At 67.2% G+C, this 26970-nt stretch overlaps 2 protein-coding genes and 1 long non-coding RNA gene across 10 annotated transcripts; 2 read left to right on the top strand and 1 right to left on the bottom strand.

The window, feature by feature from the left end:
- The first annotated feature begins 5031 nt into the window (after positions 1 to 5031).
- CB3H14orf180 (chromosome B3 C14orf180 homolog) lies at positions 5032 to 13829 on the top strand. Of its 8 annotated transcripts, none has more exons than XM_003988046.6 (5): positions 5032 to 5176; positions 9159 to 9285; positions 10593 to 10722; positions 12255 to 12290; positions 12640 to 12979. In XM_003988046.6, exons 2-5 carry the CDS (start codon positions 9175 to 9177, stop codon positions 12843 to 12845), a joined length of 483 nt encoding a protein of 160 aa, XP_003988095.3. In that variant the 5' UTR covers positions 5032 to 5176; positions 9159 to 9174; the 3' UTR covers positions 12846 to 12979. The 8 variants fall into 8 exon arrangements, with proteins under 8 accessions (XP_003988095.3, XP_019689269.3, XP_044916555.1 ...); XM_045060621.1 differs by having other exon boundaries at positions 5176 to 5196; XM_019833713.3 differs by lacking the exon at positions 5032 to 5176 and adding an exon at positions 6290 to 6698.
- An 871-nt stretch (positions 13830 to 14700) lies between these two features.
- Positions 14701 to 26668, bottom strand: TMEM179 (transmembrane protein 179). Its single transcript, XM_019833717.3, has 4 exons — positions 26288 to 26668; positions 19618 to 19755; positions 18956 to 19034; positions 14701 to 17234 (listed from the first exon to the last, which is right to left on the bottom strand). The coding sequence occupies exons 1-4, from the start codon at positions 26590 to 26592 to the stop codon at positions 17055 to 17057; spliced, it is 702 nt and encodes a 233-aa protein (XP_019689276.2). The 5' UTR covers positions 26593 to 26668; the 3' UTR covers positions 14701 to 17054.
- On the top strand, positions 19754 to 24214 carry LOC109501058. Its single transcript, XR_002159060.3, has 2 exons — positions 19754 to 21603; positions 21834 to 24214. It is a non-coding gene; the product is annotated as an uncharacterized LOC109501058 (long non-coding RNA).
- Positions 26669 to 26970: the final 302 nt, after the last annotated feature.

Below are 26970 nucleotides of genomic sequence, written 5' to 3' on the forward strand. Positions count from 1 at the left end.
CCGTGCGGGGCAGTCTCCCTGCAAAGCCCAAGTCCTCGTCAGCCAGGGGGGCCAACCCTGGCTCCTACCCACCGGGCTCGGCGAAGGTCGACGGGGGCTCAGCTACGGGAGGGCTCAGCGAGGACGCGCCGCGAAGGTGCCCACACACGAGTGACGCGGAAGGCAGATCACGTGCAAAGACATCGGGGCACGTGTCACGGGTGTGAATACTCGGCCCCGGGGCCAGCCAGGGCCACGTGCCTGCAGTGGGCTCTCAGGGCCCCAAGACCGAGGACCAGAAGCCAGCCAGCGGCACCCCCAGGGCAGGAGCCAGGCCCACACCGGATGGCTCTGCGCCGGAAGCCCGCGCCCTGGGGCCGTGCGGTGCCCCCACAGCAGCCCGAACACAGCCCCTCGGCAGGCTGGGCCAGCGGCGAGGCCCCCCCACCTCCGCTCGCTGCCCCCGCCTCTGCAGCCAGCCCCGAGACCTTGCCGGAAAGCCAGCTGTGACAGGCAGATTTCCACGGCCCCTATCTCGGTTATGGCTTATGTACCGCCCCCCAGGCAGCTGGCTCGCGGGAGGGACCGGCTTTATAAATAAAATTTATCATTGTAATTATGGCTCCTGGAGAGAGCTGAGGACTTTTACAGCCTCTTGGAGGTCATGAATAATTTAGGAGATGGGAAAAGGGACCTCTTTTGTTAGTGCACAACGGGGCCCAGAGCCTCCCGTTATCACAGCTGTGGAGACAGATGACTGGGGCCCCACGTCCCACGGTTCCGACTGGAGCGGACCAGCCGCACGGTGACCCAGGGCCCCGCCAGGCTGGGGTGGGAGCACCACCCGGGCAGCCTGTCCTCCGAACAAGGGCTCCGGCTGGGTGGTAGGGTGGGCACGTGTGGCCCTAACCTCCCGAGCGTCCGTTTCCGTCCGAGAATGACAAGCCGTGGGCTCCAGAGGAAGGGGCGCTGACCTTGCACGGGGGCCTGTGACCCCACCAACATCTGCACTGGAAGAGAAGTCTTTCGCCGGCAGCTGTGCGTCAAGAGCGCCCTGGCGGGCACACGGGCCACAGGCTCACCGCTGCCCCCCTCCCTCCCTTGGTGCTGTCCCCACCCCAAGTGTCGTAGTGGAGTAGTGGACTCGTGCCGAGTCCTGGAGAGTCCCCAGAGGCACAAATCACCCTTTGCTTTCCTCCAGTAATGGGGGACTCACTACCTCACGGTCAGCTGTTCCTCCCTTGAACAGAACCCCCCCCCGCCCCACCCCACTGCCTCCCGCGAGGGGCAGCCTGTGCCCGGGGACCCCAGCCTGGTTCTTACCCAGAGCGCACACCAGCCCCTCCAGTGTGAAGCCTGTACTGCCCCCGCCCCCACCACCCCTCCGTTCTTTGCCCCTGAGCCCTCCCACTCTGGCTCTGCTCTCTCCAATCCACGGAAGAGCTCCGGCAAGTTCAGGGGGCTCTTCCCACTCCCCTCCTGGCCCTGCGGTGGCGCGGGGAGCCCTCTGCCTTCTCCCCACTGCCCAGCCCAGCCCCAGGCCCCCCAGGCCCCACACTCCTCTGAGCACCCGACTTCTCACACTGGAGGGGCCCGGGGCTCACCCTCGGGCTCGTCTCTGTGCCTCCGTCCTGGGTGCCCGGGGTCACTCCTCCAGCCCCGGGGCTTCGGCGCCCGCGCTGAGGCGTCCGGTCATTCGCTGCAGTTGCCATAACAAAGTGCCACAAACAGGATAGTCGAGCGGCAGGAAGCAACAGGAATGTATTCACTTACTCCCCGCAGGGGACGCAGCCCCGTGACCAAGGACGCCCGTGGGCTGTGCAGGGGTGAGTGGGGCAGTCTTCGGGCCAGTCTCCCCACGAGCCCGGCTGGGTGGCCTGCCCACGCTGGACCTGGCCCTGAGGCTGGGCCAAGGTGGGGGACCACACACGGGCCTCGGCTCCCACCTGCCCACCGCAGGGTCCCTCATCCAGCAGGACCTTGGTCCCAGGATGGCCCAGTAGTCGGAGTCAGTGCTGGGCCACAGGCAGGCGCCCGGGCGCTTGACAAAAGACGGAGGCCATCGCGACGCTCCCAGGCCATGCCGAGTCGCCGCGGTGGCTGCATTTCAGAGCCTCTGCGGTCCCCCCAGAACTCCAGGTGGAAACCAGCCCTGCGATGGCTCGTCTTACGCGTCAGCGTGGCTGTGCCGCAGGGGCCCGGCTATTTGGTGGAACGTTACGCCCGGCGTTTCTGGGTGAGACGGACATCTGACTCGGCGAACTGAGGGAAACGGAGGCCGCCCCGGTGTGGGTGGGCCTCGTCTGACCAGTTGGGGCCTGAAGACGAAGGCGGAGGGGGAGAACCCGTCCTCTCTGCCCGTCTTCCAGCTGGGACACGGGTCTCCTCCCGCCTTTGGGCTCAGAGCGGGACCCACGGCCAGCTCTCCTGGGTCTGGTCGTGGGGCCTTGTGGCCAGCACGAGCACGGGAGGACCTGTCCCTAGAGCGACAGCATGAGCACGGAGGGACCCGTCCCTAGAGTGACAGCACGAGCACGGGGGGACCTGTCCCTAGAGCGACAGCATGAGCACGGAGGGACCCGTCCCTAGAGTGACAGCACGAGCACGGGGGGACCTGTCCCTAGAGCGACAGCACGAGCATGGAGGGACCCGTCCCTAGAGTGACAGCACAAGCAGGGGGGGACCCATCTCTGAGAGTGACAGCACGAGCACGGGGGGACAAGCCCTGACAGTGAAAGCACAGGCACAGGGGGACCCGTCCCTAGAGTGACAGCACGAGCACGGGGGCACCCGTCCCTGAGAGTGACAGCATGAGCATGGGGGACAGGCCCTGAGAGTGACAGCACGAGCAGGGGGGGACCCGTCCCTAGAGTGAATCTCTTTCCACACGCACATGCTGTCGCTTCTGTTTCTCTGGAGAACCCCACTGATAAAGACACCTGTTCTCTCCCGGGCCTCACAGCTCTTGGGACCATAGGTACTGGGACATCCCGCCTTCCTGGGAAACGACAGGCAAAGGAGGGCACGGGGCCCGGCACGGGGCGAGGCTGCCGCGAAAGTCTGTGGAGGGAAAGCCGGCGGGTGTTCTGGTCCCAGTCGCTTGCAGCTCACGGGACGGTCTGGAGGCGTGTTGCCTCCCGTCCCCCGGCCACACCCGGGGCTCCGGGTCCCCCACAGCGCCTCCCCAGGGACACAGGGACCGAGGCCCCTCGAGGACTCCCCTAGCCTTAGCTCGCCCTGCAGACCCCAGGCAGGTACGAAACTCAGTCGGTGAAGGCACGTGGGGAGCGCGCAGCGTGTTGGATCAGATGAGACCAGGAAATACTACCAGGCTAGAGCGGAGCTCGGGCAGACCTCGTGCCGCGGGGCTTGGGCGCAGAAATCACCGGGGCGGTCTGCCGCAGAGACGTCGGCTTCCAGGACAGCCGGCTGGGCCAGCCCTGTCCCCGTCGGCAAGGGGCACGGAAGCAGCTGTCCCGGAGCCCGGGTCTGGGGGTGCAGCCCCGCCTCCCATGGATGGGGGCAGGCACCTGGGCAGGGGTGGGTGTCACCCGGCCACGCACAGCGGGAGGGGTCTCGTCTGGCTTCAGGACCTCAGGAGGCCAAGCGGAAGGCGGGACACCCTCTGCCCCCGGCCCTCTGCGGTGCTGTCCCTAGAGCAGTGGCCGCCCAGCTGCCTCCCTGGGCCGACCGGCCCAGCTGACTTTTACAAATGAGGGTGAAAAGGGCTTTACTGGAACAGAGCCATGCTCGACCACCGTCCGTCCCATCCACCGTCCGTCCCGACCACTGTCCGTCCCATCCACCGTCCGTCCCGACCACTGTCCGTCCCATCCACCGTCCGTCCCGACCATCATCCGTCCCGTCCACCGTCCGTCCCATCCAACCTCCATCCCGTCCACCGTCCATGCCCATCCACGGTCCATCCTGTGCACGGCTGCTTTGCCCTCTGAGGCAGAGCTGAGCATGACCAGAGACCCGAGTGCGTCTGCCATCAGACCCTTTGCAAGGACAGTCTGCTGCAGAGCGCGGAGATCGCCCACGGGCCCACCCCACACACACAGCACCTCACTGGCCTCTGTATACAGTGTGCACGAATGCTGCTTTCCAGGCCCCGTGGCTTGCGTGGCCCTCAGGGGACCCTGGGACATTCCTCGGCCCACACTGCCCCTCCCAGCCCCCATCCTCCCTGGACACCCTGGGGGCCCCGAAGCTTTGCCTGAGTTCCCGACAGAGACAGGAGGTGGGGGTGGTCTCTCCTCGGGCCTCACCCCTTCCGGGCGGCCATATGTGCCCGCAGATCAGGAGCCAGCTGGGGCGAGCTGGGGCGGCGGCGGGGGGGGAGGGGGGCGGCACTGAGACCCCGCCCGGCTGCCACCCCTGGGCTGTGTGGCTTTGGGCAAGTTGCCTCCCCTCCCTGAGTGGCACTTCCTCATCTGCTAATGTGGGACGGCTGCCGCTCAGACACAAGGAGCCCCCAGCCCAGAAGGACCCTGGGAAATGCAGGTGCCTTCACCCCTGCTGCCCCCCTCTGACCTGAACACCAGCCCCTCCTGCTGGGCCAATATGGGGCTCAGCCAGTGCACCCCAATGGCAGCATGGGGCCCATGCTTTGCCTGCTCTTCCCGGGACCCCAGAGCAGGATGCAGGGGCGCAGGGGTGAGAAGCAGGGTGGGCGCCCTCCGCCTCGGGGCCCCACTCTGGGGCAGGGTCAGGCAGGGGCCGGACTCTGTTCACCCCACCCTCCTGCCGTCCCCACCCCCACTCCGCCTCCGAGTCCAATCCACGTTCCCCAAGGGTTGCCAGGCTGGAGCCCGCATGTGGGCCAGCAGGGCAGGGCCGGGGCACCGACCCCATATCTTGTCCGTAGGCCTGTGTTCAGGGCCTGGGACACCAGTCCCTCCTCTTCTGCCAGCGGCCTATCCGCAGGGTCACTGCTATTCCTGCCAAAGGGGAGAGGTAATTATAGCTCAGGCGGCCTGACGCAGGCCGGCCACAGACCGCCCCGCAGCGGACCAGCAGCGGCACCAGGCCAGAGCGGCAAGAGGCTGGAGGGACTGGGTCTCTCTGGGGGAAGGTGGCGGGTGGGGGGGTGGGGGTGGGGGGGCGCTACGGCCAGGCCCGGGCCGGGACCACACTGACATCCCGTCACTGGAGACGTCACAGAGCCTGGCTTCACGGCCCCAGGGGGAGCCAGGTGAGATCCCAGCTCCGGGGGTGAGTAGAGGCTCACTTCCCATCTGGGAACGATGCTACTAGAGAAGATTCCCAACCAGAGAAGCAGGGGAGAACCTGCCGCGGGCAGGCGGGCAGGCGGGCAGGCGGGCAGGCGGGGAGGTGGACCAGCCCCCTCTGAGCCCCAAGTCTTGTCTGAAAAGTGCGGGCGGTGGGTGCTCTCACTCCCTGGCGCTCTGAGCCCCCCTCCTCCGTGGCCTGGCCTGACCCGAGGACCCCGGCCAGCCCTCCCTCTACACTCCTGCTTGAGGTGCAGCCGTCTGTGGGTCAAGTGGGGGACTTGGCCAGTTCCCACCACAAAGCTGGGGCACGGGGTCTCGATGAATCTCCCCCGGTGATGAGCCAAGCACAGTCCCTTCAGAAGCCACCCGTGGCCAGGAATCTTGTCATTTTGCAGGGGCAGCAGGCTCAGGCACAGACGCCTGCCCCAAAGGCCCCCGAGGGTGCTGCTGAGGGTAGGTCAACGTGGGCACAGCCAAGCTGAGCAGGGAATGGTCTCTTACTCGGGTCATCGAGCCCCAGCCCCAGCATTCGGGACCCTCAGGGAACCGGCCCTTTTCTGAGCTGATCCGATCAGAGGAAGTCCCCATCCTGGCCCACTGTGCACGTGGGTCACCCTCCAGCTCAGAACATGCCGTTCACTGGGCACCTACCCTGTGCAGGCATGTTATCTCCACCTTTACAACATGCTGGATGGCTTGCAAACGCCCACCATTGTACGGGGGCCTGGAACTCGGGCTGGGTGACCCCCCTGGGTCTCACTGTGGCCAGGGCTGGGGTCCACCTGCTCCCATGTGCCTGGGGCTCTCCAAGCCAAGGTCAGCCATTCCAGAGCACCCCACTGCACCCGGCAGGCACCCGGCCATCACCCTGAGCTGCTGTTGCCCCACGTCCTAATGTGCAGAGACTTGGGGGAGGGTCCTTGGGGACTGTCAGGACAGCTCCCGCTCCCCGTGCCCCCGACCCCAGGCAGGAGAGCCCAGTGAGCGAGAGGCCGGCCCAGGGGGCGTCCCCAGGGGTTCTCCCCTTGATCACATCAGAAGTGTGTGTTATCTGGGGATCTGCCAGACTGTTCCGCCCTGTGAGTGCTGGGCTGGGGGCGGCCGGCCGGGCCCGGGAGCCCCCGCCCTGCCGCGGGGAGGCCGGCCTCGGGGTGTCCGTGGCCTCCTGTCCGCTTCTCCGGCCGGAAGAAGGTGCAGCTCGCATCTTGTGCGCTCAGCCCCCCGCCCCCGCCGTTTGGCCACGCCGCTCGGGTGAGGGGGAGGGCACACGGCACCCACGGCCACCGAGCCCCGCTGTGATGGCCTCCTCGGCGGCCAGACCCTCCAGAGGCCACTGCCTGCTGCTGTAATGGAAACTTCTCAGCGGGCTCGTGAGCCGCGACAGCTCGGGTTCCCGCTCGGCTCCAGGCTCCGATCGGCCGCGGGTGGGGGGCCAGGCAGGTGGGCGAGTCACCCGGAGGTGCGGCGCCTGCAGGAGCCCAGGTGGGCATGTGTACGCGGTGTGGGCACGCACGGGGGTGTGGGGAGCTGTGCGTGTATGTGGTGTGCGAACGGGCGGGGGGGGGCTCGTGGCTCCGGCTTCTGCGCGGTGATGTCCTGCCACGGTTCTCCCACCTGCGCCAACCCCGGGGGCCCCTGGAGGAGGTGTCTGTCACCAGCCCCAGGTGAGCGGGGGAGCCCAGGCCTCTCACTGGAGATGGACCGGGGCACGAGGAGACCCTCGGCTTCCCCAGGGCTACGGGACCCGGCCAGGTCCTCCGTGGCCTGAACCCCAGGGTCCAGCATGTGGACAGGCACGGCGCGGGGTGGGAGCGGTGACAGGGAGCCGGCGTGGCTGCTGACCTGGCCGCCCGCCACAAGGTCAGAGCTGAGGAAGGCCCCTTCCCCACGCAGGACTGCACTACATGGGGGGTCTCAGAGGGACCCCCGGCGAGGACGGAGACCTCCTGCAGGCAGTGGGTGGTCAGTGGGCGTGGGGAGGAGTGGGGCACAGAGTGGGGCGCACGGCCCGGGCCCGGGTTGTGGGGGGAGGGAGTGACAAGCCTACCGGGTGGTCACAGAGCCACGGCAGGTCAGGTGGCCCAGCCCGGGGGGGCTCGGTGCCGTCGGAGGCGTTGGGCCAGGCTGGAGCTGGCCCGGCCCGCCTCACACACGCCCGGAGGTCGGCGGGAAAGGCGAGCCGGGGCCGGGTGCAGAGGCTCAGCCCCTGTGGGCCAACCCCCACCCTCTGCGGGACTTGATGCACAGCCTCGGCCAGACCTGCGCTCCTGCAAGGGAGGGTGGGAGGGCCTGAGGCTCCCGGCTCAGCACCCCGGGCCCACCTGGCCTGGAGCAGGAGATCTGGGGACTCAGCAGGAGATCAGAGACCTGCGGCCCACCTGTGCCCAGCCAGGCAGGCCCCCACCAGAGACAAGGCTCCAGCCACCGGCAGACCCCGTCCCAGTGGGGCTCTGAGACCTGGCAGGCCTCAGTTTCCCCACCCCCAGGGAGAAGCAAGTGTGGCCTCAAGAAGGTCAGAGGCTGTTGCCCGAGAAGGCCCGCCCTGAGGGGGGGGGAGGGGAGCGGCGGTGACACACTGCAGGCCCCAGGCCTGAGCTATTTTCCACCCTTTATCACCCATCTGTCACGAGCGGCCTCAGAGTGGAGAGCACTCGTGTTACACACTGTCGCTGCCAGAGGCCCGAGGGTGGGGGCCTGCCGGGCGGCTGGAGGAGGCCCGCGGGGGGGCAGGAGGGGGTACCAAGAGCAGTCTTCGCCTCCCCCTGTGCTACGGGGTAGGGAAACTGAGGCCCAGGGCAGTCACGCTGTTGAACGAGGTCACCGGGCCAAAGAAGGACAGAGCCCAGGACTCCCGCAAAGGCCCCCGCTTCCTCTCGGAGGAAATGACATTTAAGGGGGAGCCGGAGCCGGAACAAGACCACCCGTGGAGCGAGGCCGGCGGGGCAGGGGCAGCAGGCAGCCGGAGGGCAGGGGGACCGCCCAGCGGCAGACGGCGGCCCAGGCAAAGGCACTTGGCCAGAGAAGGCCCAGCGCCACCCCCCCCCCCCCCGAGAGCCACAGGGAAAGGGCACATCCCCCAGAAAGTCCTCACTGCCCTTGTGGGGGTGGGACGGCCCCGGAGGCAGGGACCCCCACCCCCGGTGTCCGCGTGGCCAGGGAAGCCCCGCGTCCATTTCCCCATATGTGCAATGAGGGGTGGGCCCGCCCCCGCCCCCGCCCCCGCCCCCAGCTCCCAGCTCCCTCAAAGGACTAATGCTCGATGCCCGGCTTCACCTGCACGGGTGCCTGGCGGGGTCTGTGCCCAGAGAAGGGCTGGGGAAGGTCTCAAAAGTCAAGAGCCCTTCAAAGTCTGCGAAAGAAAATCCACGCGAGAAGGGCCACAGGTAGGGACGACAGGTGCTTAGCAATCACAGGCTCACAGGTGGGAGCGGGGAGGCTCCCACCTGACACCTGATAAGTAAGTGAGTTAAACCTGGGACAGAGAGGGAGGGACAGAGAGGGAGGGAGACGGAGACAGAGTCTGTGCAGAACCAAGGGGCCGTCCCACCAGCCCGAACCCCTCAAGGAGGACGGGACCCTCCGGAGCAGCGCCCCCAGCCCCGCGGAACCCCAACAGTGCCGGCCCTTCGCTCACCCCCAGAGTCTCCCCCGTGAAAGGGGGAAGCAAGAGGTTTATTGCAACTTTACCCGAGGCCTCCGAACAGTGTGACAAGAATAAAATGCAAACTTCCTACCCACCCAGTATCCGAGGCCGGCTGTAAATTACGGACGGCAGCCTGTGGGACGTTAGGCAGCCGTGAAAACTGACGATGAGGGACCCTGTGGCCACCGGGGAGGGTGCAGCCGGTCTCCTTGTGGGCGGGGCTGACAGGAGGATCCCCTCCGGAATTCTACCCCTACCAGGGTCCCTTGTACAATAAGCAACGTCTTCGCTTGTCTTAGGACCATGCTCCGATAGATGAGGACTGCAGGGCAGACCTTGAGCCCCGACTCCCGGCCAGAGACGCGACATCAGACCAGAAAGAATGAAGAGGCCGCTCCGAGCTCGCCGCAGCCCGGGGCAGGGAGGGTAAGGCAGGGTCCCGGACAAGCCCCCATCCCAGGCTCAGCGGTCTGGGCTTCTGCTGGGGTGGGAAGGGGGAGCAGGGGCGGGAGGCTCGGTCCCTGCCCTTGCCCTGAGCTGTCCCCGGCGCCAGGGGAGGAATCACCGGGGTGGGGAGTTCTCCAAAGGTGTGGTCTGGCAGAGAGGGCTGGAGCCTCGCAGGGTGGGACACGGCAGAGGTGCACGGCCAGGGCGGAGGGCCGGCGTGCAGTCTGCAAGGGCAGGGAGGGCGGGCCGGGAGGTCTGCACCAGGAGAGACAGCGGAGGAGGCAGAGGAAGCAGGAGCCACGGAGAGCTCTGGAGCGAGGCAGCAGCAAGTCTGGATGCTTCCCTGGCAAGGTCCCCTCGCAGCCCAGGGAGGAAGGTGTACGAGTAGGGGAGGAGGGGGTGGAGAGAGGAGGGCCAGGGTGTCCTGTGAGGGTGCAGGTGCGGAAGCCCAGGCCAGGGCAAAGTGGGAACCAACTTCAGACCCGGGTCCTGACCTAATGTCGGTGCTCACCGCCAGGCCGGGAAGGCCGCAGGCACAGGCGTCCCAACCGAGGAGAGGGGACAGCCACGAGCTGGGCCAAACCCCAGGACTAGTGTGCCCCCCAGAAGGCCGGCAGCAGGCTCTGTGCCGCCAGGGCCCCCCAGCCGGGAGCCACTGAGCAAGGGGCCTGCCTGGGCTCAGAACGGCCCGTTGTGGCCAGTTTACAGATGGAAACACTGAGGCTCAGAGCAGTCCGGTAACTCTACTTTCCAAACTCATTGTGGGTGGGAGGGTGGCCCCTGGGCGGGCCCCTGTGTCCAGGCTCCGTCCGTCCCCAGCCCCCGTCTCATGCTCAGATCCGTCACCCCGTCCACGGGGGAGTGACAGAGGCCCGCTGTGTGACCCACGCCAGGTACTGACCTCGAACAGGCCCGGCTCGGGGCAGGGGGACAGCGGCGGGCATGAGCGTGCTGGGACTCAGGGAGGTTTTGTGTGGGCGGCTCGGCCGTGAAGACAGGCCTCGGTGGATATTCAGTTACCGTCGTCCTCATCACGACCGACCCGTAAAAGTTGTTACAGACACCATCGGGACTGGTGACCAGGGGACACGGGCCTGTGCGGCCACGGACCGCAGCCGTGGCACCGCTAAAGCCGCCGTCCTTTGGGCCGGCCCCGATGGCTTTGTTCCAGGCCCCACCAGTCACCCGGGGGGCTGGGGCTGGGGCTGCAGGTGGGGCGGTCCACGGGGGGCACCTCGTCTCCCGCGCCCCGGGGGCTCACGGCTCCCCTCTGCGTCCCCCCCCAGGAGGGCTACAAGAGGTGTCCCCCCTCCATCCTGAGGCAGAGCCGGCCGGAGCGCCGCAGCCGCGGGGCCGAGCCACAGAAGACCGCCAGGCACGTGCGGTTCCGGGAGCCCCCGGAGGTGGCCGTCCACTGTAAGGGCAGAACGCGGCCGGCAGGCCCGGGGACAGGTGGGGCAGGGGGACACGTGTCCTGGGACCCGCAGGAGGCCCTCTGAAGGGACCCCGATGACCCCAACGAAACCCGGGCCCACGGGTCAGTCTGCACACAGAGTAACAGTCAACAGATCAGCAACCGGCAGGAAAACAGTAAATCCACAGCTGCCCAAATCGCCACCGTCCTCCCGAGGGAAGGCCGGCGGGCGGGCGTCCCCGGCGGCCCGCCCACTCCTCCCTGCAGCGCCCCTCAGCTGCTCCCACCACCGTCCACCTCCCGGCCCCAGCCCCAGAGCCCCTCACCGCCGCCGCCCTCCCCGCCCCCGGCCCACCTCACGCCTGCTCCGGCCCTTCCCTTGGGACCGGCCCCTGTATCCGCTGGCTACACCGGGTGACCACGGACTTAGAGGCTTCGAGCAAGCCACAGTGATCATTGCAGTGACCCCACGGGTCAGGGGCGTGGACCCGGTGCAGCCTGTGCTCTGCTCAGGCCTGGCTCTCCAGGCTGCCGTCCAGGTGTGGCCCGGGACTGCCTCTCACCTGAGGCCTGCGTCCGTTCCAAGCTCCCTTGCCGTTTGCAGAAGTCAGTTCCTGGCAGCTCTACAAGTCAGCAGCTGCACCTCTGAGAGCAGCAGCAGGCCCTCCCTCCGCTCCTGATTAGGTCGGGCCCACCCAAGATCATCTCCCTTTGGAGGGGACTCCAAGTCAGCTGACCGGGGCCTGCATCTCAGCTGCAGAATCCTTTCCCCTTCGCTGTATTCTCTTGGGTAGAAGCAAGTCACGGGCCCCACACCGGGGAGGGGACGACACAAAAACGGGGACACTAGGGAGCTAGGAATCACGGGGGCGTCTTACGTTCTGCCCACCACAGCCCCCCCGGCAAGACCTCACTTCCTGAGACCTGCCGAGCTGCGGATGAAACTCTCTGCCCAACACGTGTTAGGGTCTCCCTGGATGGCCCGTCACGAGCATCCCGGCCCGGTCCCACTCCTCTCCCGATGCCGGCGGGGGGGGGGGGGGGGGGGGGGCTCTTGCAAGACTCCTCCTGCCTGCTCTTCGCGCCCAGCCCCCTGGCCTCCGCGCTCACCCCCAGGAGCCTCCCAACAGCTCTCTATGGATGGGGCACCGGGGCGCAGGCGGTCCGGGGGTGGTCGGGGCCCCCCCAGGAGACTGTGCAGGATGGGAGTGAGGGTCCTCTACAGGCTCCCCCCCCAGGTACCCGTGGGGTCACCACACCCCACACCGCACAGGCCATGAGAACAGCGCCCAGCCTCTCGGGGTCCCCAATCCCGGCAGCTTGAACCTGGGGCAGCGAGGCTGGGACAGACCCTGGAGGGCCCTGCACCTTCCTCTTGTGAAACGGGGTGGCTGTGTCCGACCCGGCCCTTCTCGGGCTCCTTTGGGGGGTGGGCGTGGCACACGAGGCCCTGAGGGCGCGGGGCAGGCTGAGGTCGGGTGCGCCCCCAAGCCGGGGCCTGCCCGCCCAACCGCGTCTCCATTCTCCTCCGCAGACATCGCCAGCAGGGAGTCCACCACGGCCACCAAGGGTGAGTCTGAGCCCCCCCACACCCCCACACCCCGTGCCCAGGCCACGCTCACCACACCCCCGGTGGCTCCAGCAGGTCCCCCCACCTCAGCCCCTGACACACACGGTTGGCAACAGCACCCCTCTGGGGTCCTGCCCCCTTACTCCTGTCCCAAGGGAGGGTGCCAGAGGCAGGCCCAACAGAGGCCCCAGGCAGGGGTGGGAGACGGACGGCAGGGGAAGGGGGGGGCTCCACGCCCCATGGGGACCACGGGGGGCACCCGGGGACCCACCACCCTCCCTGCAGCCTCCCCGCCAGCCCCGCAGGAGCAGGGAGCCCCAGGCTCACCCGGGGCCCCCTCCGCCCCCAGCGCTCGGCCGGCCCAGGTCCCGCGGCGGCTCCCTGCTCCTGCGGCTGTCCGTATGTCTCCTGCTGGTGCTCATGCTGGGTCTGTACTGCGGCCGGGCGGAGCGGGTGACACTGGCCCTCGAGGACCTCCGGGCCCGGCTCCTCGCGCTTGCCCTGCGCCTGAGGCACACGGCCGTCACCTGCTGGCACAGCCTGCTGCAGCTGTGACCGCGGCCGGATGCTCGCCCCCACCCCCCACGGCCCCCGTCGTGCAGGGCGGGAGCCCCCGCTGGGGTCTGGGGGCTCCCGGGGCGGGGGGAGGGGCCCGGAGCCCTGGCTCTGGAGCAGCAGGCGGCCCACCCATCCAGTCAGGGCCCTGCTTGTATGTGTGGGGGTCCACCGTGAGGTTCTACCAGAAAACCGATTCCTCTGCCTGCTTCGGGCCCCGGAGAGCCCTCACCCCAGTGGGAACTCTCCGTATCCTTGGGCCAGGCCCGGAGGCGGACGCGTGGGGCCCCTTGAAGACAGGGACACCGGCCCTGTGCCCGCGAGACCCCTCGGAAGTAAAACTGGACCTTGCTGCTTGGGGCTTGCGGGGCCTGGACCTCAAAACCCCGCGGAGGCACACGGGTCTGGCTGTTGGCGTGGGGCCCTCCCCACTGCGGCCGCGAGCGTGCAGGGCGGGGCCTGGCATCTCCCCTTGGTGCTGGTGGTGGGGCCCCAGCCTCTGGGCCCAGGTCTGACCCCGAGGCCTCAGGGGCCCTCTCGTGCCCCGGGGGAAACATGTGCCTCCCGCGACCTCCGCTGTCCACCCGGAGCGGCCGAGAGGCAGCCCGCTCTGCCCGGACCCCCACCGCCCCCGGAGCACGGCGCGTGCGCCCGGACCCCAGGTGGTGCCACACGCCAGCCACAGTGCCTCCGAGTCCCGTGACCCCGTGCAGACACCGTGCCATCGCCGGTGCTGCAAGGCCATGGGGACCCGTGTGGTCCGGACCCCTGCCTGGAGGGGGGCCTGGAAAAAAGCGGGGAGGCCCGTGGTCAGACACCAGGAGGGACTGCCAGGAAGACGCCATCTCCCGCAGCAACCCGCAGACAAGCGTCCACGGGACGGCCAGTGCCGTGCTGCTCCTTCCCGGGGTGACGCTCTACGTGCCTGTCCCCATTACCAAAGTGGGGACACACTGGTTTTCTATTAAAACGCACTGCCACCTCTTTTATTAGTCTGGGGGTTTTTACCCAAAGGAGCGAAACAGGGTCCATTTGCTACGGAATTGGCTTCATCGGCTAAAGCAGACGTGGGGGCAGCGGGGAAGCCTTTTCTGCCGGGCCTCAGGGGCTGGGGCGGTGGTTACAGGGTTCGGGATTCAGGGGGCCCGGGGGGAGAGGAGGGGCCGGTCTCCAGAAGCAGGAGCCGACAGGGGCCGTGGTGGGGGGAGGACCCCAGCCCTCAGGGACCATCCAGGGTCACAGCTGGTTCTAGCATGACCAGGGTGGTTACCACCTCCCGCAGCAGCCCAGCCCTCCTCCCAGGACCCCACCTCGCCTCACCCCACCCCCCGAAGAGGACGGGCAGATTACTACCCATATTCCAGATGGGGAAACTGAGGCTCAGAGAGGTAGGTCACATGTCCAAGCCCGTGGGGCCGGCACAAGCCTCAGGCTCAACCCCTCCAGCCCTGGTCCCGCCCTGGGGCAGTCCCGCCATGAGGTGTGAGGCAGCCCCCTCCTCACAGCCGCTGCTCTCGGCCAAGAGCCCGTGACGGCAAAGACATCCCGGGTCCGGAGGGTCCACAGGCCGTGAGCACCTGCTTTGGGGAGAACACTGCTCAGGCTGTGCACGCCCTGAGAGGTCCGAAATCCCGCATCCAGCCGTGCGCCCCGGGAAGCCCCGGAGCCCGTGCGGACGCGAAGGTCCGAACCCGGAGAGGCCAGGCCCTCATCCCGGCAAGGTTCTGAAGCGACAGGAACAAACACAAGGCAGTTTTTACACCGTAGGAGCGGACGAAACACCGGAAGCCAGGACGCTGAAGGTGGATGGAGGTTGGGGCCGGGGGCGCAGAGGCTCCATTGTCCACAACAAGGCTCAGGACTTTGTGTTTATTTGGACGTTGAACAACAGACACACCAGGCTTAGGAATCATTACTTTCGGTTTTCGTCAGGAGTGGAGTTAAGACAAAGATGTCTGTTATCCACACGCAGCTGGGAGAAGCAGAAGCGATCGGGGGGGCCCTTCCTGCCCAGCCCTGGGAGACCCAGCTGTCCCCTCCCTGGAAGCCCCCCGCTGGCCTGACACGGGTCTGTGCCAGCGACAACCCCGCTGCACCAGTGACACCTGCAGGTAAGTGGGCGCGCGTCTCCCCTAGCCTGACCGAGGAGGGGAGGCCCCAGACCCAGCCGGGCGCTCCAGGAGCGGCAGCCACCACAGGCGGGCCCAAACCTGCCGTGGACCCTGGGGCTCCAGGAGGCCGCGTCCCGCCCCTGCTCCTCTGCCCCGGGGCCTGGCTGTTGCTGGGAGCAGAGCGGAGCGCTCAGGGGCTGGAGAGGGTCCCCTCGGCTCGTGCACGAGGGCTGAGCTGAGACCAGATCGGCTTGGGGGCCTCGGTTCTCCCAAAACAGCTCCCCCCAGCAACCCAGCTGCTCTGTCTGACATTCTCGGCCGGGCCCTGGGGCCAGAGCGCCTCTGAGATGGCAGGAGGTGACGGGCGGCCTCCCTTCCCTGGCCCAGGCTGCCCGCCCCACTCGGCACCTCGCCCCGGACCCGCATCCGTGGCCTCGGGAGATCCGTGCCCCCATGTGGGAGACCAAACCAGCCCCTGGCAGCGCGAGGCACGGATGCGGGGAGCCGGGCGTCTCCTTCCCTGGAGGGTGGGGAGCAGCAGGAGGGTCAGCCCGGGAGACGAGAATGGGGTGCCCCACTCCTGCAGAGGAGCACGGCGTGCAAGATGTGGAAGCTGGGGAGCCCCGCGAGGAGGGGGGTCCACAGCCCAGCAGCCCAGGTGGCTCATCACTGAGCTCTGGGGTCACGGGTCCCCCCGGCTCCTCCACCTGCCCCCGTGTGGACGGGGTCATGCCCTCTGGCGGCCTCAGTGCTCCAGGCTCCGTCCATCAGATGAGAAGGCAGCCCCTCCACCGGGGGCGGGGGGGGGGGGGGCAGGGGCACAGGGGCGTCCCGGTGGATGAAGGCCAGAGGAGCCGCTGTGTCCTCACCAGCTCTGATGTCTGCTCACACCTTGCGGCACGCACGCACTCATGCTCACAGTTGGGCACACACATTCCCATCCATGCTCACACACTCGTGTGTGCACATGCACGTGCTCACATTCCTGCGCACACTCACTCACACTTGTGAATGTGAGCTCACGTAGAGCTACACGCTCACACACTCACACCTTCCCGTGCACTTACATGCGTGTGCACACACTCGTGTCACACACGCACTAATATCACACAGACACATCCACACGCTCACATGCACTCACACGCTCACCCAGACGCCTCCAGTGGCACCTGCCCCACCCCATCCTCCCTAGGGGGCGCTGTGCCCCTCAGCCCGTGTCCCCGCCTCCCCCACCTCCCCACCCTGTGACACAAACATTGGGGCCCGGGGAGCCTCCAGGCAGGGCCACCCGGGGCTCCCCCGGCAAGTCCCATGGCAGAGGACGAGGGGCACCGGGCGCGGGCCCCCAGTCCTGACACCACGGCCACTTTCCAGGACACCCACACAGCCACCACCTGACTCAGGGCAACACCACTGCCCTATGCTTTTGACGCTGAGACCAGGCCTGGCCACCTGGGCACCACGAAGCAGGAGCACAGGGAACCGGGCCCTGCGGCAGGGGCGGGGGGTGCAGGGCCAGAAGGTGGGGAACACACTGCCAGAGAGCTCCCTCCTGCACCCACCCCCCAGCTCCCAGGCCACAGAAGTCTTGGCCCACGCACTGCTCGGGAGCAAGGGACAAGAGCGACGCGGGGCCCTCGTGGGCTGGGGTCACTCTGGGGACGCAGGCTGCCCGACAGAATCGCACACAGAATCACACCCGGGCCAGCCGGCAAGGTGACGGAGACGGCACCCAGCCGTGGCGTGCAGGCGAGCCCTACGGCAGGGGTGCCCTAGAGTCTGGACCCCCGCTCAGCAGGCTTGCCCGGCCAGCGCCCCCGGAAAGGCCGGCCGTGCAAGCACGGAGCCCGGAGGAGGCCCCTGCGTGGCCCCGTCTGAGGGCCGGCGCCCACCCCGGGCAGCCGCCACGCTCGGGGTGGGGGTGGGGGGCTCGGGGAGCGGGCTCGCTCACTTTGCACGGTGCCGAGGGGGGACATGCAAGGAGGGGCGGGTGGGGCCAGGCAGGGCCGCCCGCTGCTCCCCCAGGTGGGGCTGTGAGCCCCGGGGCGAGGCGGGGGTGGAGGGGGGGCGTCTGGGGGCCGGGCTCCCCCGCCCGCGCCTAGATGACCGCGCTCTTCCCCTCCGGGAAGGAGGTGCGGGGGGTCGGCCTGGCCAGCAGCAGCTCCTTCTCGTGGACCAGGCTGTCCAACAGGTCCTCCTGGCGGTGGTTGTGGTAGACTTTCAGGAAAGCCAGGATGGTGACGGCCAGCCAGGCCAGCCACGAGGCCCAGAGGCCGAACTACACAGAGGGCAGAGGCAGGGTCAGGAGGCCGGCCGGCCCGCAACCCCCCTGCCCCGGGGTCCTCCCCCACACGCCCATCCCTCCCTGGCATCTGGCGGCCTGCCCTCTGAACCCCGAGCTGCACGATGCTTTTGGGGGTCTGCCCACCCTCGCCCCCAGGCAGCCCAGCCCGCCCGGCCCCAAGGAGAGCCCGCCCGTGACAGAGCCACCTCCAGCTGCCGGGGTGAATTGACCTTTATCGGCTTCTCCCAAACAGCTGAAGGAGAAACAATTTAACGGAACCAGGCTGAGCCACACGCAACAGATCCTCGTGTCAGGTTGTCACCAGACTCAGCTCGCGCCTTCCTAATCTAATTGGCGCAAGTAGCCCCGAAGCATTTTCCATTCCATCTTCGTGAAGGAGTCTCTGGTGCTTTCAGCTCATGTCAGCAAAGAACCTTGGACCCACCAGATGTGCAGCCCCCCAGCGGGCTCCTCTCCAAAGGAAGAGTCCTCAGATCAGCCACGGGCCCATGTGAGCCCTGAGAGGCCAGTCTGGGGTCCAAACATGGACCTGGATGCCAGCAAGCCCCGCCCAGGGCGGGAAGAAGCCAACCCCACCTGCGGACCCCGCAGCAGTGTCGTCTGCCTAGACACAAATGTGGACTCAGACACAGGCCCTCACTGACCTCTGACAAGCCCCGACACACCTGTATCCCAGCCAATGGGCCCCCAGAGAGGCACCGGGTCTCCTGGAGGCCAGGCAGGGAGAGGGTCTCTGCCCCCCCACACCGTTCCTCAGACATGGCATCTGCTTCCCCTGGCCAGGCAGTAACCACAAGCCCCCAGCATCTATCGGAGGGTCCCCGCTCCAAGCGCCCTGCCCCGGACTGCAGACCAGGGATCTGATGCCTGGTTTCCTTTCTTGGCACAGAGCCACTTCCTCACCCCCTGAACCTCACTTCCGCAGTTAGCTCACGCTGGCCTCTCCTCCTAGGAGCCCAATGCCTCACCCCTCTCCACATCCACCTGCGAGAACCCTCACTCAGTCTCTGAGATCCAGCTCTTCCAACCCCTCCTCCAGGAAGCCTTCCCGACTATACCACTCACTCAGCTGTATCTCCTTTGCTTGGCCCCATCCTCGACCTCCCCTGGATGAGAGCGAGAGCGTTTGGAGACAGTCTGTGTATCCGGTGTATTCAGCAGTGAATGGAATCCTCCCCAACGATGCATGCTTCCCTGCCTAGCAGAACAGCCCCGCCTACCCGGCACCCCCTCCCACCAGAACAGCCCCGCCTACCTGGCAGCCCCTCCTACCCGAACATCCCCGCCTACCCGGCAGCCCCGCCTACCAAAACAGCCCCGCCTACCTGGCAACCAGTCTCTCCTACCTGAACCCCGCCTACCAGAACAGCCCCGCCTACCCGGCAGCCCCACCTACCAGGACAGCCTCGCCTGCCTGAACAGCCCTGCCTACCAGAACAGCCCGCCTACCCGGCAGCCCCGCCTACCAGAATAGCCCCCGCCTACCCAGAAGCCCCTCCTACCTGAACAACCCCGTCTACTCAGCAGTCCCACTTACATGAACAGCCCCGCCTACCCAGTAGCCCCACCTACCAGAACAGCCCCGCCTACCAGAACAGCCCGCCTACCCGGGAGCCCCGCCTACCCAGAAGCCCCTCCTACCTGAACAACCCCGCCTACCGGGACAGGCCCGCCTACCCGGCAGCCCCACCTACCTGGGCGATGGCAAACTGGTCGTAGAAGGCAGAGTTGTCCACGTTAAGCTCCAAGTTGATGTCCTGGAGCTCTTCGCAGCTGAAACAGCAAGGCGCGGGGTGGCAGGTGACGCCAGGACACGGGGCATGGGGAGCGGCATGCAGCACCCCCAAACGGTGAGGCAACTGTCCTAGCCCCAAAGGCTTCATCCCTGACCCCCTCCAACCAGAAGCTTCTGCTCCCGCTCCTCCCCATCCCTATCGCTGTCTTCCAAACCCTCCACGACCCAATCCGGCCCAGCACTCAGCCCAGGCCTCTGCCCATGAGGGCAGCACAGGGCGGGATCTCCAGGGCCTGTGCTGTGTAGCCATATCCGGCCCTCCAGGGTCGAGTGCGCTGGGCCTACGTACCCCCTCCCCCACACACATTCGGCTTGGATCCACCCCCAGGATGTGGGAGGTGCCCTACTTTCACTGAAGGGGGTGTTAAGGCCAAGGTCCCGGGAAGTCCCTGGCCAGGTGTGCACGGGGCGGGGGGGGGGGGGGGGGGGGGGGGGGGGGGGGGGGGGGGGGGGGGGGGGGGGAGTCACAGGCAGGAAGGACAAAACCCCGAGCTCAGAATGGGATTCATGCGCCAAGACGTCGGCTGGAGGCAGTGGGGGTGGGGCAGGGCCCAGGCGCACCTGTGGGACACGGTGCCCTTCTCGGTGATGGCATCGCACCACATGGTGAAGCCCACGCTCACAATGGTGCTGGCGATGAAGACGAGAAAGACCACAGAGGCGCTGACCAGAAGGTTCAGGAAGGCGTAGAGGAAGGAGCTTCAGCAAAGGACGGGAGGGGACAGTCACCGCGCGCCACCACCGGGGTCCCCCTGACACCCCAGCAGTGCCAGGAGACAGCTGGCGTGTGGGCCCGATAGGGTGACGGGGCCCTGTGGGGCCGCCAGGGCCACCTTCCCATCCCTCACTGTCCCTCACCCCGAAGTCCCATGCTGACCCCAGGCTGCCCAGCCCAACCTCCCGGAGACCCAGCGTGGGGACACGTGTCAGCACCGCCTTCCGGAGGAGGCAGAGCCAAGACTGAACCCCAGGACGTTTGGTCCCAGAGCGTCAGGACCAGCGCGTGCTGACAAAGCAGGACGCCCTTCCCAGGCCGTTCCTGACGCGGCTGCCCTGAGGCCACGTGCCCACGTGGCCATCAACGGCGCTGGCCTGCACCTGCGTCAGGGGCTTGTGGTGTGACCCCGCCCTCATCTCCCCACTGCACCCTAAGGCCCAGCTGTGCCCGGGGAGGGGGTGGGGGACGCAGGAGGCAGGGCCAGGAGGACAGAGCTCACTCGGGGTCCACACGACACGGCCCCACCAGGGTGCCTACAAGGACATCAGCATTTGCTCTCCGGCCGAGGGGGGCGTGTGGCTGGGGCACGGCAGCCCACCCCGCCAGACGCCCCTGCCCCACCACCCGCCATCTCCAAATCGCCCCCTGGAGACTCAGAGTCCCGGGTCTGGCTGAGCCTGGGGACCTGTAGGGTGGGGGGACAGGGACGCCCTCAGGGGGGACGGCAGCCCCGGCCACACCTACCGCGTGGACATCTGTCCATCGACACATGGAGTCTGAGGGGCGAGATCGACCCAAACTGGCTTCACAGAGAACACATCCTGGAGGTCTCGGCCGGGGCCCCAGCCAGGAAATCGTGAAAGCTGCTGTCGGATGCGGTGGCTTCCCCCCGGGACGAAGGGGGATGCACGCAGCATCCGTTTTGCGTTTGTCCCCGCCTGCACCCGCCACGCACTGACTGAGCACCCCCTCACCCTGTGCTGGGCCCTGAGGACAAAGAAATAACCATGCCCCGGTCCTGGCCCCGGGAGGCACCCCAGCCTTGGGCGGGCGATCAACCGCGGCCAGCAGCACGGCCAGTAGGGCCAGGGCTGGGGGCGTGAACAGGAGGCCGGAGGCCCGAGGCTGCAGTCCCAGAATCATAGCCAGCGGGTCTGCGCCCACGTTCACACGGATGCGCGGCACGTCAGCACCACTCCCAGCTGACTGGGGCCATCGTCAGGGCCGTGACCGGACAGCTCAGTGTCCAGGTCACGCGTGTTTGCGGCGCAAACCTCCCTGTGTCCGACTCCCCGTCGAGGCCTGAGCCGGCCGGGCGTTTCGTCGTGGGTGGGTGGGCTCCGTGCCCCCTGCCCACTGCAGACGGCCCGAGGGCTGCTGAGTTCCCCAACCCTGCAGATCATTGCCTCTCCATCCTCTGCCCAGGGGGCTGACCCAAGTAGACCACGGCAATGACCCCTCTCCCCGGCTCCTGGTTGAGCCCAGCCAGTGGGAACTGGGCAGGGGGTGGAAGGAAAGGCAGTGAGTGCTCATCCCCAGGCCCCTGCTGGGGGGGACGTGGGGAGGGGGGATGCCCGCTGGGTGGCCGTCCCTCCACTGAAGGTCACCACGTCTCTTCCGGTGCCTGCAGCCAGAGGAGGTGACAGGGCCGTCGCAGGGCCCACGCCTGGCCCACATCCTCGTCTCTGCCGACCGCCCTCCTCAGGTTACCCTCACGTGCGTGAGCCTGAGCATCTGTTCCCAGCTGGGACCCCGACAGACAGCTCCAGACCGCAAAATCCACCTGGCCCTGGGCGCTCTGAATAAGAGGCCCAGAGTTACAAAGAGGGGTACGTTGGGGACAACCCCGCCTCCGAGGCTGTCACTGGGGACAGCAGCGTGTCAGCTCCAGCCACCTCTTTGCCAGAGGGGTGACCTTCAGCAAGTCACTTTCTGCGCCTCAATTTCTCCCTCTGTAAATTGGGCAGCAAGAGCCCCCCACTGGGTCATTTTGGAAACTGAGGGAGCCTGCGTGGGCAGGGGGCTTCCTCCTGAGCATGAGCACCCCCTCCCTCCCCAGGACAAGCCTCCACCCGCCGCCAGAGCCCTGGGCTGGCGCACCTGCAGCCCTGCGCGTGGGGCTCGGCCTGTGGCCGCGGAGACGGAAGCATGGGAGCAGCATCAGCCACCAGATGCAAGGAGCCGGTGGCTGGGGGCCAGCTGTGCCCCCTGTGGACCGCGTGGGGCTGAGCAGGGCTCGGAGAGTCCACGGGGGGCCCTCCTTCCCGGGAGCGAATGCTCCAAGGAAAGCAGAGGCTACCCAGAGCCTACACCCCGGCTTTGGATGGCCACTCCGCTCCAGCCCAGGAGAATGAACGGGTCCCGGGGGACCAGGACCGAGTGTCCACAGTTGGAGCAAAGAAGCCGCCCGCCTTGGGCACGAAGGCCGGCTCCCTAGGTGCCCACCACCTGCCAGCAGCCTTTCACCATCACACCAGGCACCCTGCCCTGCAGGTGCCCGGCATCCCAGATGAGCCGGCTGCTGCCCTCAGCAGGACTTCCTGGAAGAGGGGGGTATGACCAGGGTGCAGAGGATGGGTTTGCTGGGCAGTCCCCAACCTCAAGTCCTGCTCCCCCTCATGGTGGGGGGGGGCGGCATCCCCCATGTCCGGCACCAAATTCTAGAGAGGCACACCGGCTCGATGCTCCCTGTGTGGCCAAAACCACCCCCAGGGAAGCCTGCTCAGCCTGAGACACAGCTCCCACTCCCTGGGGGGCGGGAACAACATAACCTTCCGTAGCCAGAAACTTCCAGCCGCAACCGTGCTAAACAGGCACAACTGGGGGCTCTCCTCCCGTGACAGGAACACGGAGTCCCCGAGCCATCAGACAGGGGAGGGTGTGGGGCTGCGGTCATCCCAACAGCCTCCTCCTACTCCCCAAGTCCATCTCTGGCTCGTACCATGGAACCTGTCTGGGCTGCAGAGTTCTGAAGAACTGAGTCTGTCCAGAGCCTCATTCGACTCGGCCCTCAGAGTCCACAGTGCCCCCCCCGCCCCGCCCTGCTCCCCAAGGACCCATCAGCCTGCCGCCCTAAACAGGAAGCTCGGCACACACAGGGTTAAGTCCATCTTTCTCCCGCCACCACCACCACCACCACCACCACCACGCCTCTCAGGGTGCCAGGCCGGATGTGCTGTCTCCATGGTGACAGTTATCCGGAAAGCCCTGGGAGCGACTGCAGGCTGGGGGACAAGTGTGAGCAGGCAGATGGGTTGTTCTGACCCAGCACTCCCCAGCTGTGGATCACAAACCGAGGCCACCTGTACCCTCCACTGCCCTGGGCCCCCCCCCCAGGCCTGTGACCCACCCAGGCCTCGCCCAGTGTCCCCAGCCAGCAAGCACCCGAGGAAGCCCCAGGGGCCTCCGTTTCACAGGCCCATTCCTTCAGCCACAACCAGGATGAAGCCTCCTGCAAGCTGTCCCCACCCTTAGCCCTTTATTCTCCTGGGCACAAGCTGTCCAGGGCCCCACTCTGTCCAGGGACATACCTTAGTGAGGGGAGAGCTGGCACCATGGACAGGGTCTAGCCCAGGCGCCAGGGACCCGGCCCCAGCCCTTTCACACAGCCCAAAGGGCGGGGCTGTGCCCTGGGTCTCAGCAGGGTCCTGGCTGGTCTCTGAACGTGGACTCAAGAGAATTAGTGTGCACACAACCCTGAAGCAGACCCCAAGGCTGACAGCAGCAGTGATGTCCTTGATGAGCTGGACACCCTGAGGGCCTTCATCACCCCACGAGCTCACTCTAACCACCCTTCCCAGCCTCCTGTCTGTCCCGAGTCCCCTACTGTCCCAGCACCCGCTCGCCTGCTCTACACGGCTAGACCGACACCTGAGCCGGGACCGGCTTCTCCAGGCCCCCATCTTGCCTGCCCATGAGGCAGGCCCAACCTTTCTGGGGGCCCAGGACTCGGCACGGCAGGCCTGCAGGGCTGACCCCTCGGCCAGACTATGGATCTGAAGACCCCAGGGCTGGGGGAGTGGCTGCGAGGGAGCAGACCTCACACGCAGGCCTCCTTTCCGTCTTCATTCAACAAACCTAATCTGTGACTCCCAAGGTCAACCCTGAGCACACAGAACCTGCCTTGGCTTCATCCAGCCCGGGGGCCCCTCAGACGGAGCCACTCCTGGGTATCCATCAGGGAGAGCTCTGGCCTCGTCCTACCACCAGACCCGGATGAAGGCTTGGCCCTTGGACAGATGTCACAGCGGGCTGGCTGCCGAGGGCCCCTCGTCCCTATAAGACAAATGGCCTAAAGGTGTTCAGGGTCTAGCCGGTGAGGGCCTGCAAGCAGGCAGGGCCCAGCCTCTGGGGCTCACAGCAATGTGGGGTTCCAGAGCCCCAGGGACCCCCAGAGACTGGGAGCAGGGCGGGGAGGGCTGAGAGCCCCAGAGCCTGTGGGAAAGAAATCTCGGTCACTCAGACGGGGCAGCAAATCTAGGGACAGCAGTAACAGCAGCTTCTGTCCTTTGTCAACTCACAGCTGTAACGGGGGGGTCTCGTGAGGGTGCTTGTCTTACAGGGACGAGGTGGGACGATGGGCCTGTGCCCACTGCCCCCAGCCTCCCGGACGGCAGGGACCTCGGCTCCCCTACCCTGCTGGCCGTCCTCTCCTCCTCAGACCCTGTCTCATATGCAGAGAGGCTTCCCCTGTCCCCATCTGCACAGGGACACTGACTACGGTAACACCCAAGGTCGGCAACATGCACGCACGTGACACCTGAAATCCCTCCTGGGGACACCAGCCATCGAGTGGGTTGAGGGAAGTAAGAGGCCTGTGGCAGGGCAGGATGGCCCCCTGGACCGGCCTGGGCTCACCGGGGCAGAGTCCCAGCCCCACAGCACGCCCCCCCCCACCCCCCACCGCCCCCAGAGGCCTGCCCAGGCTGACACGGGGCTTCCCGCAGACCCTGAATCCAGAAACAGTGATGCGCTGAGCTGTGCCCTGACAACGTATGTCCAAGTCTTCGCCTCAGGACAGGTGCCTGTGACCTTAACTGGAGACGGGGTCTTTGCACGTGTCATTCAGCTAAAGACCTCAGGGTGAGGTGCACCTTAAATCCAATGACTGGTGTCTTTATAAGAAGAGGGGAAGAAACAGAGAGAGAAAAGAGGCCATGTGAAGACAGAGACGGCGACAGGAGCGGCAAAGCCCCAGCCAAGGAATGTCAAGGGTTGTGGGCAGGCACCAGAAGCTGGCCTGGAAAGGATCCTCCCTCCAGAGGGAGCCTACCCTGCCAGCCCCTTGATCTCCGACCCTCGGCCTCCAGACCCGTGGGGGAATAAATTGTTTGCGGCCTCAGTGTCTGTGATCTTTGCTGCACCAGCCCCGGAGACCCACACGTGTGTGTGTTGCTGGACCTCACCCTCCTCCGAGTGTGTCAGCCCCCACGCTGGGCTCTGCCTCGGCTGCTCGGGTCCTCTTTACCCTGCCACCCTGTCATTCCTCCCTGGCCCCTCTGAGGGCTCTCCAGAGTCCCTGCTTGAGCCTTCTACCCGCTCGGCCTCTCAGAGCAACAGCTTCTCTCTCACGTCCCCGAAAGAAGAGAAAAGCCCCCCAAACTGCCAAAGAGTGATGTGTGGAGGCCAGTGGGGGGGGGGGGGCAGAGTTTGGGAGAAGGCCCGTATCTCCCCTGTGGATGTGAGGGCAGGCAAGGGGCAGGAGTGGCCTCCTGGGAGCACAGCACAGCAGTCCGTGGCAAGGGGCGTGGTGGGTCCACAGAGGGTCCCACAGGCTGGAGGTGCCTGGAACGCTACTGGCTGAGGACCCCAGGTGAACCACATCCCACTCTCTCACAGAATTGTGCCAGGGCAGGGAAAGGTGAAGGGGGGTGCAGAGGCCAGGAGGGAGGGAGGCCGCAGGGACCTGAGGCTCCCGTCTTACAACCCCAGCCAAGGTCCGAGCGCTGGCCGTAGACCCAGAGAGGGTTCCCTCTGGCCTTTGCCCCACCACCATCCTTCCCAGGAGGATGGGGGTGAGGGGAGGACTGCCCCGTCTGCCTGATCAACCACCAGCCTGGCCTGCTCCCTCCCCTCCACCAGAGGAGCACCCAGGCCCAGACCCGCTAGGGGCTGTCGCAAAGCACTGACGGGTGTGGGCCCGGCTGAGCCAGCAAGCCAGGGAGGGCCCAGGGCTGCTCCGAGATGACAAGGCAACATTTGCGCCCCAGGGGCAGGGGCGGTAAATGCCCAGAGCGAGAGGTGACGCACACTCGCACACTCGGGGAGGGAAGCACCGGCCTTGTGCCTTGTACGGAGCGCGAGTGACCCTCGGGGTCCCGGGTTCTGCGCAGACAAAGGGCAGTTGGCACGGAGGCGGGGAGCTCCGAGGGCTGACATTTTAGGGCCTGGGAGCTCCCGGGAAGAGGGAGGGGCCGTGGCTCCTCCTCGAGGGGGGAGGGCCTGGGGGGCGCTGCGGGCACCGCAGGGACGCCGTGCGGGGCTGAGGGCTGCGTCCGCCAGGCCCCCACTTACCCCTCGTGTCCCTTGCACAGGAAGAAGAGCGTGCGCCAGGCGTGCGCGGCGGCGAGCAGCAGCGAGAGGAGGCTGGCGAGCAGGCTGAAGCGGCAGGCGGCCGGCGGGCCCCACTCCTGCACCGTGAAGCGCTCGCGCTCCTGCACCGTCAGGTTGGCGCTCAGCCACATGCCCTCGGTGAACAGCAGGCAGCGGCCGCGGAAGTCGTGGCCGTTCTCGGACAGCGGCACCACCACCACGAAGCTGAAGAGGAAGGCCAGGAAGTAGCAGACGCACTGCGCGAAGAGGAAATTGTTGAGCGCCATGGCTGGCCCGGGCGCGCCCAGGAAGCGGCCGGCGGAGGCCGCGGGGCCGGGCAGGCGGCGCGGGGCGCGGGGCGCGGGGCGCGGGCCGGGCCGGGGCCGCGCGGGAGACTGCGCAGTGGCGGCGCCGGCGGGTCCCGCGCGCCCCGCCCGGGACGCGTGCGCAGCGGCCGGGCGCGGGCGGCGCCTGCGGTCAGCACCACGGACAGCTCCGGGCGGCCCGCGGGCCCGGGGGACCGCGCGGGGCGTGTGCGGACGCAGGGATGCGGGCGCGGGGACGCTGGCGCAGGGATGCGGGCGCGGAGCGGAAACGCAGGGGGGACCGGGCGTGTTGCTAGGTCCGCGTACGGGAGGCTGGACTCTGCCATTACTGGCACCAGG

The sequence above is a fragment of the Felis catus genome, chromosome B3 (assembly GCF_018350175.1).
Source record: "Felis catus isolate Fca126 chromosome B3, F.catus_Fca126_mat1.0, whole genome shotgun sequence".
NCBI classification, from domain to species: domain Eukaryota; kingdom Metazoa; phylum Chordata; class Mammalia; order Carnivora; family Felidae; genus Felis; species Felis catus.